The sequence below is a fragment of the Hippopotamus amphibius genome, chromosome 1 (genome assembly GCF_030028045.1).
Source record: "Hippopotamus amphibius kiboko isolate mHipAmp2 chromosome 1, mHipAmp2.hap2, whole genome shotgun sequence".
Classification (NCBI taxonomy): domain Eukaryota; kingdom Metazoa; phylum Chordata; class Mammalia; order Artiodactyla; family Hippopotamidae; genus Hippopotamus; species Hippopotamus amphibius.
The window spans coordinates 12,421,987-12,435,643 of NC_080186.1; the positions used below are offsets into that span (position 1 = coordinate 12,421,987).

The window sequence follows — 13,657 nt, forward strand, 5'->3', positions numbered from 1 at the left end:
ATTCCACTCAATCCAAAAATTCACAAATTTTTTGCAATGTAGGTGACAACATGCTAAATTAATTATAAAATACCACAGCACTAAGACGAGGAACTTGTATTGAATAGAAGTTCAATATCAGATATGCTAAGCAACCTCAATCTACATACATAGAGTCTATAAAATAGTTTAGTATAGTTCTGGCTTAAGCTGTCAGCTTCACCTCAAAAGGAGGACCTTCTTGTTTTATTTATTATTGGGAGACAGGAGACAGTACTAACAATCACTGACAACCAACAGTCTAAGGGACTAACAACTAAACATTAACTGAAGGTGATCAAATTAAAATCATACAGTACTTCTTGTGCCGGTTTACAAAACAAAAATAAAAGCATCACCACTCTAAAGTTGTCACCACTTAGTAATCTGAGATATTTTAATTGCAGTGGCAATGTTTGTGTTTACTAAATGTGCATATGACTCACTCTCAAAAAGGTTCTCTCAAATCTCTGGTGGATTTCTGAGAATGCAGAAACTGTAACTGGGGCATACTGTGTGGGAAGTGTCATGACAGTGAATGAATAAAAGAGGAAAAGAACTCATTACAGAAAATTTTTAAGTTTTTATAAAAAGCACGTTGCTCACAAAAGGCATATTTTTCTGCAGAGTAACAGGAAAGGTTGGCAAAAGCCATCCTGGCTCTGAGAAGCCTTCCTTGACTCCCTTGGTTGGATTCAGTGCATTTCTTACACTACAATATATTTAATTAGTTTCTCAATCTGGCTCCCGGACCAGACTGTCAGCAACTTGAGACCAAAAACTTCTCTTATCTTAGAATCATCAGTACCTACTTCTCAAAATGCCCAGCACACAGAGGGCCCTCAATAGGTATTTTCATAGAATTGATTACCGAATAATAAGCTTACATTCACCTTTTACAAAGCACTTTCACAAACAGTACTCTTTTGCTTCACATAACAATCTTGTGAAGTGGGAAGGGCATTATTTAAACAAACGGCTTCTGGTTTTATACCGACTGACTAAAACGACCCTGAAATCACAAAGATAATCACGTATTTGTTTATTTTTGAGATAACTTCTTGGGACCTCAATATTCTTGTAAAACTTAGAGGTTTTCCTAGCATTTTCACAATAGGTAGCAATTACACAGCTCTGGGTCTTACAGAAGGGTTTTAACTATATAAAGCAGGGTTAGAGAACACTCTTCTAGAAATCAGACATTTAAGAAGCATTCTAAGCTATTCTTCCTGAGCCTATTTTTTTGTGACTCTGAGAAGGTAAGAAACTGCAAAATGCAAAATGCTGGAGAGTGAATGATGTCATGGATGTCATGAAGTTGCATCAATACCTGATGATGATTTAGCACAACAATGCAACACATCATGCCAAGAAGTATAATGTCAAACCACCAGGATGTTTTACTGCATTAATTTCATGATTCCTTGTTAGCAAATTGAAATGTAGAGTAGCTCTTCAATTTTGTAAAACAGAGTTGTTGTTGATTTAGGTTTATGTCCTTAGCAAAGGCACAAAGAAAATCTACAAATCTCTATGGAAAAGGCTTTAAGAAAACAACAGTCAAAAAACTGGCTAGTAATAAACAGTTATCATTTTAGCAATTAAAAGCTTTTTTAAGTAAACAAAACAGCCATGGGTCAATGTAGATAGAGTAGTACATTTATATTGGGCTTGTCAAAAGCAAACAGTTACAGGATATAAAATGACAACATACAATAGAAAGGAAACCAACCAGATCATACACGTGAATGTGCTCAAAATTAGGGATTTGAAACAGAGCATCACCATTCACTGTAAAAGCTACAGACCGAATCTTAAATGTCCAATTCTAAATGATGCTATTTCCTCTCAAATTTTCCTTATCTCTTTCAACTCATGATGTCATCCTTCTTCAGAGCAAGCAAAACAAATTGAAGTTACAAAAGGTATTTGGTGTGTCCAAGTCAAGGGCTATCGCCCCAACAATTCCCTACAGCACAACTGCAACTGAAGCCATCATTCCTCCAGGAAGAGACCACAAGGCTTCAAATCGGCTTCCCTACTTGAGAGAAACAAAATTAAAGTCTGCAAATTAGCATTTGAACAACAACAACAACAACAACAACAAAAGTTGTTCTCAAAAAGGGTAAGTATAGTACAATGTCCCTACCGGCAAAGGAGAACTGGTAATGTGTCGGAGTCCTCACGCTGAGCAATCGGGATCCCACCACAGAAAAGTCCAAAGACTTGGGCAATTAAGAAATGAAGCTTTTATTTTCCTAATAAAATTCGGGAGATTAACAGACAAAAGCAACTGGGTATTCCGAATCTTAACAATCCAAACAAAGGTTTCAAAGGAACGAGAGGGCTTCATTAGCACTGAGGTTACTTTCCAGAGACTATCAAGATCTCACAGCTGTTTTTCCTTCGTTTACAAACTGGTTCCCACCCTTCCACGGTTCCCTTTGCACAAACAATTCTCACCAGAAGCCTTCCACGGTCACAACGTGGGCTGCTGTCTCAATCAAGGAGATCGGCGATTCCTACTTCGCTGGGAGAACACTCAATAAGCTAAGGGGTAGGAAAGGCTGCTTGTGCTTCATTTTTCAAGCCAATTCCAAAATCTTCCTTTTGCAGCTGCAGCTTCATAGATGCTGGCCCCTCACCGCAGCCCCAATTATGGAGGGCACCGAACTCCGGCTCCTCTCGAAAGGCGTTAAAGATTTGGGGGCCGGGGTGGACGATAACCTATCCCCCTCCCCCCCCCCCCAAGCCATCCGTACCCTGGTCACACAACCCTTTCGTGGCCCAGGTGAGGAGACGAAAACCGCCGTGCTAGAGGCCAGAGGCCGGGTTCGCCCCCATCCCAACGGCTGCCTGGAAATGGGCTCTCCTCCTCCCTGCCTAACCCGGGAAAGCCGAGGATGACTACAGCAAGCAGGCCGGCACCGACCCCCGCGCGGGGTGCAGGGCCTGCGCCGGACCCATGGCATAAAGGGCAGAAGGCGCCGGCTCCCCGCCACGGCCCCGGGAGAGGAAGAGGCCTCACCTGGCCCAGCCTGCGCCACGCTCTCGGGTACGCTCCGCTGGCGAAGGCGGTGAGGGAGCCGGGGACAGGACCGGAGCAGAGGCGCTCTGCCCCAGACCGCGCTTGCCACACTCGGGGCTCCTCACAGCTGGCGGGACACCGAGCCGCTCGTAGCCGCCATCTTCCTCCACTCAAACGCCGCAGCCGCCGCAGCCTCAGCCGCCGCTGCTCCGGCCGGGAGAAGACAGCACGGAGCGCGCATGCGCCGGAGACCGGCGCGGAGCACACGCGCGCGCACACACGTCAACGTGGCGGGCCCGCGCAAGGCGGCCTATGGGCGGCGCCATGTTGGGAAGGTACGTGCCGGGGCCCGCAGCCCCCACCCTCCAACCCCCTGGCCTTGGGGAAAGTTCTCCGAGGTTGGAACGCCGTGTGGGAGAGCCAGGCTGGAGTGAGGAAACGTCGCGTGTCCGCGCCCGCTTTCCTCGGGTACCTACAAAAGGCATTAGAACTTCATTCACCTTCCCGTGTGCTGTTTGGGACAACTGAGCAGTTTTCCCAACGGCTTGAGACTGTGATAGATGTCAAACCAGGAATTAATTTATTCGTACCCCGGAGGGCCCGATGAGCACAAGTGCTCTTGATGTCGACTAAAGGAGAGAAACTCGGTGCTTTGGTTATGCAACGGAAGCCTCCCATAACTGTGTACCAACCACTGTGTGACTTGTTACTAGCTCCATTTTTCATATGAGGAAACTGAGGCGCAGGATGTATCAATCATTTTCCCAAAGTCACATATCTGGGGAGTTGGGGTGGGGAGGTAGGATTTGAACTCACGCGTATCTGGTTCCCACGCTCTTGTACTTTCTGCTATCACTATCACCAGGCGGTGGGTTCCAGCAAAATCCCCCTACCAAGGGAGCAACCTGGTGTGTAGGTGAGAACCTTCATGAACTACCTGCACAGCATCTAGTCTAAGGAAATGCCAGAGACACAGAGCCCAAGGGCTTCAGTCTTCACCCCTTGCACCTAAAACTAAAGCAACCTTGGGCTGTCAGCCCACCACCCTGGAATAAAGTGGACCTTCTGGGACATCTCTTAGGACATAGGGCTGGATCCGAACCCAAGTCTGCTCTCAAGTTGAGAAGGCAAGATGCTATTGAACAAACTTGGGTCAACCTCACTCTAAAAGGCACTCTCTGTGTTCTACGAACTTGAATAATGCACAGACCCCTGGGTAAACACTCATGGAATCCCAGTATGAGGAACACTGATTTAAGAAACTCAAATCTTTCAGTTAGAAAATGTCACTGCAAAAGAGAAACTTGGCAATTACAATTATAAATAAATATTAAAATCATGTCATTAAAAATCCCAAGCTTAAAAATTGTCATGTAACTTGTGAACAATCCCTGCACCTCCACCTCCAAATACGCTGTAGAGCTCAATGTTAGAAACACTGGGTGAGCTTTTGACTGCTTCCTTTTAAAAATGCAGGTTTCGGGGCTTCCTAGGTGGCACAGTGGTTAAGAATCCGCCTGCCAATGCAGAGGTCACAGGTTCAATCCCAGCTCCAGGAAGATCCCACATGCCACGGAGCAACAAAGCCCGTGTGCCAAAACAAAAACAAAAACAACAACAACAACAAAAAAAAAAATGCAGGTTTCGGGACTTCCCTGTTTGTGTGGTGGTTGAGAGTCCACCTGCCAGTGCTGGGGACACAGGTTTGATCCCTGGTCCAGGAGGATCCCACATGCCTCGGAGCAGCTGGGCCCCTGCTCCACAGCAAGAGAAGCCACTGCAACAAGAGAAGCCACCGCAATGAGAAGCCCGTGCACTGCAGCTAAGACCCAACGCAGCCTAAATAAATAAATAAATATGCAGGTTCCAGCTTTTGGCTCTGAGCAGCACTATGGAGGTCAGGAAAAACAAGCACCTTATGAAAGGTGGCAAAAAGGGAGCCAAGAAGAAAGTGGTTGATCTGTTTTCTAAGAAAGATTGGTATGATGTGAAAGCACCAGCTATGTTCAATATAAGAAATATTGGAAAAACACCAGTCATAAGAACTCTGGGAACCAGAATCCCATTTGATGGCCTCATGGGTTGTTGTTTTTGAAGTGAGCCTTGCTGATCTGCAGAATGATGAAGCTGCTTTTCAAAAATTCAAGCCAGTTACCGAGGATGTTCAGGGCAAAAACTGCCTGATTTCCATGTCATGGATCATACCTGTGACAAAACATTGTCCAGAGTCAAAAATGGCAGACCATGATTGAAGCTCATGTTGATTTCAAGACTACTCATGGTTATTTGCTTGTCTATTCTCTCTTGGCTTTACTACAAAAAAAAAAAAAAAAAAAAAAGTGCAAGATTCAGAAGACCTCTTATGCTCAGCACCAACAGGGTCTGCCAAATCCGGAAGTTGATGGAAATTCATGACCCAAGAGGTGCAGACAAATGACTAGATAGAAGTGGTCAATAAGTTGATTCCAGACAGCACTGGAAAAGAGATGTAAGGCTTACCAATCTGTTTATCCATTCCATGATGTTTTTGTTAGAAAAGTAACAATGCAGATATATATATATATATACACACATATATATAAAACTGAATCGCTTTGCTGTACACCTGAAACTAACACAACATTGTAAATCAACTATATTTCAATGAAAAATTTTTAATAAAAATAAATAATAAGGTAGAAATGCTGAAGACATTCAAGTTTGAGTTGGGAAAACTCATGGAGTTTCACGGTGAAGGCAGTAGTTCTGGAAAAGCTACTGGGGATGAGATAGGTACTAAAGTTGAATGAGCCAACTGATATGAGCCATGAGTCCAAGAATCTGTTTAAAATTCAGACTTTTACCAATGACAAAAAATTCTTGTGTAAAAAAATACAGGTTGCAGGACTTCCTAGGTGGTGCAGTGGTTAAGAATCTGCCTGCCAATGCAGGGGACACGGGTTCGAGCCCTGCTCTGGGAAGATTCCACATGCCACAGAGCAACTAAGCCTGTGCTCCACGATTGTGCCTGTGCTCTAGAGCCCGTGAGCCACAACTATTGAGCCCATGTGCCGCAACTATTGAAGCCCATGCGCCTAGGGCCTGTGATCCACAACAAGAGAAGCCACTACGATGAAGGAGGAGGCCGCGCACCACAATGAAGAGTAGCCCCTGCTCGCAGCAACTAGAGAAAGCCTGTGTGCAGCAACGAAGACTCAACGCAGCCAATATATAAATAAAATAAATAAATAAATAAATTTATTAAAAAAAAAAATACTGGTTGCAGGGCCCACTTTAGACAATGCCTCAGACTTCTAACGCTCCCCAGGGATTCTGATGCCCAGTTAAGTTTGGAACTGCTAGATCATGTTAGAACAAGTTCAAGTGCAGAACCACTTCATCCTGAATCTCCTAGCTCAAAGATAGGAGGGATTTTTATCTGTTTTGTTCACTGCTTTATCACCTAATTATAGAGACTGGCACACAGCAGGGACTCTCTAAATATTTGTTGAATGAATGAATTGGGAATTTGAAAACTAAGAGAGCATTCAGTCAGATATTTAGTGCGCACCTACTATGTGCCAAGCCATGTGATATGTACAGCAATATACTTTTTTCTAATTAATTAATTAGTTAATTTAATTGGCTGTGTTGGGTCTTTTTTTTCCTGTGCATGGGCTTTCTTTAGTTGCGGTGAGTGGGGGCTACTCTTCGTTGTGGTGTGCGGGCTCCTCATTGCTGTGGCTTCTCTTGTTGTGGAGCACAGGCTCTAGGCGCGTGGGCTTCAGTAGTTGCAGCACATGGGCTCAATAGTTGTGGCTCACGGGCTCTAAAGCACAGGCTCAGTAGTTGTGGCACATGGGCTTAGTTGCTCTGCAGCATGTGGGATCTTCCTGGAGCAGGGATCGAACCCGTGTCCCCTGCATTGGCAGGCGGATTCTCAACCACTGCACCACCTAGGAAGCCCCCAGCAATATACTTTTAAATAAAACAATAAAGTCCCTGCCCTCATGGAGGGCCCAGTAGTTTACTGGGAGAGAGAGACAATAAACAAGTAAATAAGCCAATATAAAATTATCAATTGTGATAAGCACAAAAGTATTATTATTAAAGCAAAGACTTTGCTTTAATAATAATCACAGTTGATATATATTATATACTATTATTATGTGCCAAATACTGCTAAGTACCATTGTTGAGCTTATTTTACAGATGTTGAATCTGAAGCACCCAGGGATTAAGTGGCTCAACTCACGGTCACCGATAGGGTTTGAACCCAGGTGGTCTCACCTCAAAGCCTTTGCTATTGAACTCTAAACAATGTAGAGTTCTGACAAACAAGAGGAGATAAGATTGAGGTCAATTTATATATGGCCTGGAATATCAGGAGGAAAACTGGATATTACCTCCTAGGTCATGGAGATTTGGGGGCAAGGAGGATATGTGATGAAATGGTGTTTTAGAACAGTCTCTCTGCAGTGTGAAGACAGCTTGGGACATGATTGGAGGTGAGGGGACAAGATATGAGGCTAGGATGAGAGGAGTGGCTATGGTCTCCTTAATATCATCTGGAGTTCATCCCAGCAATCAATTACTGAAATTCACTTTTTATGTACTTATTTAGAATAATGTATGCATATAAAACAAAATTCAAATGGTATGAAAGGACATATGATAAATATTAAGTCCATCCTACCAGTCCCCCAGCTACCTGGTAAACCTTGCCTCTCCACCAAGGTGACCACTGTTACAAATTCCTTATATCTTTTCAGAGATGCATATACAAATACACACATACACATGTAGATAAATAAACCTACAAATAGCAGCAAACTATACACACTGCTCTGTACCTTGCTTTTCTTTAAACCTAATTATAGTTCCTTGAGATCATTTAATGTCAGTTTATTTAGAGCCATCTAAGTTTTGTTACCAATTTATTGTATTCCTTTGAATGGCTGGACCATATATATATATATATTTTTTATAACTTCATTGATAATTATTATTAAATCATAGAAAATATCAAAACAATCTATAGACAGTCTGCTTTTCCAAGCTTGTTATTTTCATTTTTCCATCAATCTTATGTGATATTTAAAAACAGATTGCACAGGGCTTCCTAGGTGGCGCAGTAGTTAAGAATCCGCCTGCCAATGCAGGGGACACAGGTTCGATCCCTATTCCAGAAAGAGCTCACATCCTGTGGAGCAACTAAGCCCGTGAGCCATAACTATTGAGCCCATGTGCTGCCTGCAACTACTGAAGCCCACGCACCTAGAGCCTATGCTCCGCAACAAGAGAAGAAGCCACAGCAATGAGGAGCCCGTGCACCACAATGAAGAGTAGCCCCCACTCACTGCAACTAAATAAAGCCCACGTACAGCAAAAAAGAGCCAACACAGCCAATAAAATAAATAAATAAATTTATTAAAAATAAAACAGATTGCACTGCTTCCTTGTATAAGCAATATTAAAATCATTAAAATATTTAATGTTTATTAAAATGCTTAGAGGATGGACCATATATTTTAAAAATGAATCCTCTAGTGATAGACATTTGTTTCCAGGCTTCTGTGATTATAAACAAAGCATCAATGAATATCCTCACACTTTTATTTGCATATGAGCCAATACTTACCTACAGGGAAATTTCCTAGATATGCAATTGCTGGGTCAAGAGGCATGTACATTTTAAATATTGGTAAGTTGCCATTTATTTCTTAACTGTCTACATAGCCTCAGCTTGGAAATCAGGTGGAAAGTTTTCTCACTATGGGCTTTGCTCTTATATTCCTATCACATACTAGAGTGTTTCACGTGGTAGATCAAAGGTACCTGCAGTTCTGAGTGCAAATCACTAAGCCCCAAACATGAATGGTATAACAAACATATTCCACAAGAAAGAGAAGCTCATGCTTTAGGGTCTCTGCCAGTGCCTGTTTATGCCACTGCCTCAACTTTGGGGGCTTTCCCCCTGGAGGAAAAATTGCCACCACTTCTTCAATTTTAGACCTTACTTGGTTCCATCCTCTCATTTTACAGATGAGGAAGGGACTTGTCCAAGGTCACAGAAGGCCTATATGATTAACTAGGGCTGGCCTCTTGATTACCCATTTGGTGGAACAAAAGCCATTTCTTTTGCAGCATCCTCAAATTGTTGCCGTAAAATCATCTAGGGAGTGGATTCGTGATCTCCTGATCTCTGAAGGAAAAGAATTTCTCCTCGGGATCAATAACAAGTCATCCCTCAGGTATAAGTAACAGAGTAACAGTTTATTAAGAAGCGAGTACAACAGCTTCTGGCACAGACACCAGAAGGGGGTAAAGAAAGACCTGAAAACAAGCTATAAGTTCCATGATTATGTATCTTTCTTTTCTAGGAGTTAATTAGCTCATAAGATTCAGAATTTCTCCTTGCAAGTTCACAAACATTCAGATAATCACCAAAGAGCTTTACAGTTCAGTGAGTGCCTCCCCGCACCTGTTAGGCATTACTCTAGTCCCGTTTACGTAATTAGGAGAAAGGGTCATAAATTCCAAGACATATGAAATGTATACAACTGGGCCCATACGTTTTCCCAACTTGGTGTTTTTTCTGCTTAAGCTTATCATATTCCCATCACGTTCCCATCATATTCCCCCCTTCTCATAATGGAGAATAATGCTGCCGGGAGATGGGGCGTCATATTTGTCTGGCTACTTCCGGCTGGAAAGGGGCGTCGTTATTAGAGCAAGGCAGCATTATTTCCACCTTCCTCAGGGGATTCTGATCTAAGGGCCCAAGATAATATCCTGGAAAGGTTGGAGGAGCCACAGAGGGGACTCCAACTATCATTTGTAGCTTAAAAGCTTCAAGTCGCTTTGACAGCATTTGTACGGCACAGTTAAAGATACAGGGAGCAAACAATAAGAATAGTACAATGAATATTGCAGTAAGTAACAAGGACTGCCACCACGATGGCCCAGTGATCCATGACCTTACTCATTCCCACAGGGAATCGTCAGAGGAACCATGGCAGTCCAGCGGCAGAAGATAAGGGCAGTGCTCTGCATATCTAACAACTGGATCGATTGTGGAAAGCTGAAAAGGACCAGGCCCAGGACAGGAATATATTATCTTGAGGATCAAAATGTTGATTCTGGCAGAGACGAGGTGATCATCAAGGATAGTAGAAGTAAAATGATCATCCCGCGGAACAAATGGGACACACAAAACTGGAAATATTAAGTTAGATTTACATTTGATTGAGTAGAATCCGAAGGTGTTCATTTTTTTATTCTTGTGTGATGAATCCAGGAATCAATTCCTGGCACCTTCACTGCTGTGGGGGAAGAGAGAATTACTGGAAAGGGTCCCTCCCAAAGTGGCTCGAGAGAAGGACGTGCTGAACATAAAGTTTCTACTAGCACCTCTGTTCCAGGCTCAAACAAAGGAGTTTGATGAAAGTTTGTTTCTAAAGTAGGTGTTTTTAGATCTTGCAAGGCCTGTTTCAAGGAAGTACTAGTCTGCCATCCTCCATCTGTAACCATCCCTTATCCACTATTTTAGCTCCTTTTTGTCGGTAATAATTTGTTTCTTCTTCAGAGTATTGAGGTTTTACCTCAGCTGGGGGGGGCCGGTCCAAATTAAGGGGACTTGTGAGGGGACATACTCAAGGAGAGCTGCCTTACAAGCCCAAGAATCTGCAAACCAGTTTCCTAATGCTACTGCGATTTCATCTCTTTGATGACCTTGGCAATGCATGATAGCAACTTCTTTTGGTAGACAGACAGCTTCCAAGAGTCTCTGTATTTCAGATAAGTATTTCATGGGGCTCCCTGTGGCCATTTTAAACTGTCTTTCTCTCCAATTAGCTGCATGGGCATGTAAAACTAGGTGTGCATATTTGGAGTCTGTATAGATGTTAACCCTCTTTCCTTTACTTATTTCTACCGCTCAGGTTAAAGCAATTAATTCAGCCAGTTGAACACTAGTGCCAGGGGGAAGAGGGTGTGCCTCTAAAGTTTGTCAGTCAGTGGTTACGGCATATCCTGCCCTTTTTATATCCTCTTTTATAAAAGAACTGCCATCTGTATATAGGGAATCATCAGGATTATTTATAGGGGAATCCTTCAAGTCTGCCCTCGCAGCATAGTTAAGGGACAAGACTTGGACACATTTATGAGCTGGGGCTTCTGTCATTTCCTCTGGCAAAAAGGTTGCAGGGTTTAGAACATTACAAACTTTGAATTGAGTCACTGGTCCTTCTAATAACAAAGATTGGTATTTTAGGAGATAATTATCAGACATCCAAAGACTACTTTTAGAGTTAAGAAGCCCAGACACATCATGAGAAGTGAGAACCGTCAAGTTTCGACCATTAGCAAATTTGAGAGCTTCAGGTACAAGCAAAGAAGTAGCAGCCACCACCCTAAGACAGTGGGGCCACCCCTGAGCCACCACATCTAAGGTTGTACTTAAATAAGCCACTGGTTGTTGCTGGGGTCCTTTAGGTTGGGTCATAACCCCTAAGGCTACTCCCTTTCTTTCGGTAACATATAAGTTGAATCCTTGTCCAGTTGGGAGGCTAAGAGCTGGGGCTTATACTAAGGCTTGTTGAAGAGCCTTGAAGGCATTTTGGGCTTCTGCTGTCCACAGTGTCTGATCTGTGTTGGCCTCCTGGGTTTCAGTCAAAAGCTGATATAAAGGTTTAGCTAACTCCCCACAGCCAAGAATCCAGATCCTACAATAGCCTGTAAGACCCCCAAACCCTCTTAACTGCCTCAAAGTGGCAGGTAAAGGATGTTTGAGAATTTGATTCTTTCAGATCCTAGGGCCCTTGAGCCTTGAGAGATTATGAGACCTAGATATTTAACAGAGGACATGCATAGTTGAGCCTTGACTCTTGAAACTCGATAACGACAATCTACCAGGAAATTTAATAAATTTTCAGTGATACTCGAGCAGTGTTCCTTGGTATCTGTACAAATCAGAATGTCATCTACATATTGTAGGATGGCAGCTCTGGGATCTGAGAATCTTTGTAAATCTTGTGATAGAACCTGTCCAAATAAATGAGGGCTATCTCGAAAGCCTTGGGGCAACACAGTCCAAGTAAGTTGTACAGCCGGTTGGGTAGGGTCCTCAAAGGCAAACGGAAATTGACTCTCGGCCTCCAGTGGAATACAAAAGAAAGCATCTTTTAAATCTAAAACAGTAAACCAGGCTGCATTTTCTGGTATGTCAGAGAGCAAGGTATTAAGGGTTAGGAACTATAGGATGCAAAGGAATTACAGCCTCATTAATAATTCTCAAGCCCTGTACTAACCGCCAATGACCACTGGGTTTCTTAATTCCCAAGACTGGAGTATTACAAGGACTGTTACAGGGTATTAATAGTCACTGTTGTTTTAGATTTTCTATGATTGGCTTTAATCCCTCTTTAACTTCTGGTCTTAAAGGATATTGGTTTTGATGGGGAAAAAGACTAGAATCTTTGAGTTTAATTACCACAGGTTTTGCCTATCTGGCTTCCCCAATTTTTCCTCCTTCGGCCCATACTTCAGGATCTACTTGTGTTTCCACCAGGGGAAGACATCGAGGAGTAGAGGCCTCGATATTCATATGCACTGACACTTGAACTTTCATTAATATGTCCCACCCTAATAAGGGAGATGGAGTCTCAGGCACTCTCAGAAAGGCGTGAGAAGAAAGGACAGAGTCCCAGTTACAGCTTAAAGGATGACTAATATCATTGTGTTTGACCCATCCCTTTACGGCCGTGGAACGACAGGAAAGTGGACCAGGGTCTCAGTGAGAATGGAGAAAGTTGCCTTGGTATCTAGTAAGAAGTAGATAAATGGGCTGCCCACTGCTATCTGCACCCAGGGGTTCCTCAGATGTTATTATGACAGGGGCCTGTGTCGGGACCCCTGGGCCCCTTCAATCCCGAGTTTCTGGGAGATCTGATCCCTGAGACCGGCGCCTCTGGGGGCAGTTCCTCCTCCAGTGTGACCCCTTGCAGGTGGGACAAGGAGCTGGGGGCGGCCTAATAGCCCTGGGACACTCTCGTTTGAAGGGCCCCTCCTTTCCACACAAACAGCAAGTTTGTCCCTTGCCAGAAAAGCCCTGATTGGAGGAACCTCCTGGGACTCTGGGTTGTTTCATTACAGCTTGGGCTGCCATTACCAAGGCCTCGGCTTTCTCCTTAGTTTTCCATTGTTTAAGTTTTCCCTCCTCTGTATCTCAGCCATAATAAACTGTCTGTGCTAATTGTAACAGCCTTTCTAAAGACTGGTCTGGTTCAAAAGCATGCTTCTGTAATTTCTTTCAAATATCCGGAGCCAACTGAGTGAAGAATTTCTCTTTTAAAATAACTTTTCCCTTGGTAGTATCAGGATCTAATTCAGTAAATTTTCGTAAAGTTTCTCTCAGCTTTTCTAAAAATCTGCCAGGAGACTTCCTCTCTCCTTGCTCAACGTCTGCCAGTTTAGAATAATTGAGGGGTTTAGTCCTTGCCTTCCATAGTCCCACAAGAATGCATGTAACAAAATGATTTCTACACCATTCTTCCCTCTCAGTATCTGGATCCCAGTCTAAAGGTTCTGTTGGAGGGACAGCTTGTATTCCAATAGGGAATGCCTTATGTT

The 13,657-nt window shown here is 43.3% G+C and overlaps 2 protein-coding genes across 4 annotated transcripts in view; one reads left to right on the plus strand and one right to left on the minus strand.

Moving 5' to 3' along the window:
- The window catches only part of FBXO42 (F-box protein 42), a 65,902-nt gene extending 62,631 nt beyond the window's left edge, over positions 1-3,271 (minus strand). For 2 of the 3 annotated variants that reach the window (XM_057697609.1, XM_057697602.1), the window contains exon 1: positions 3,047-3,265. The gene's annotated coding sequence lies outside the window, so the exon portion shown is untranslated. Of the gene's footprint in view, positions 1-3,046 lie in introns of all 3 variants that reach the window. The other variant, XM_057697597.1, reaches the window with a different exon arrangement.
- Positions 3,272-4,937: 1,666 nt separating this feature from the next.
- Positions 4,938-5,141, plus strand: LOC130860249 (40S ribosomal protein S3a-like). Its single transcript, XM_057748178.1, has one exon. The coding sequence runs from the start codon at positions 4,938-4,940 to the stop codon at positions 5,139-5,141; it is 204 nt and encodes a 67-aa protein (XP_057604161.1).
- Positions 5,142-13,657: the final 8,516 nt, after the last annotated feature.

Excerpts from the sequence above, each read along its gene's own strand:
- LOC130860249 (XM_057748178.1), top strand. The coding sequence starts at position 4,938 with ATGGAGGTCAGGAAAAACAAGCACCTTATGAAAGGTGGCAAAAAGGGA.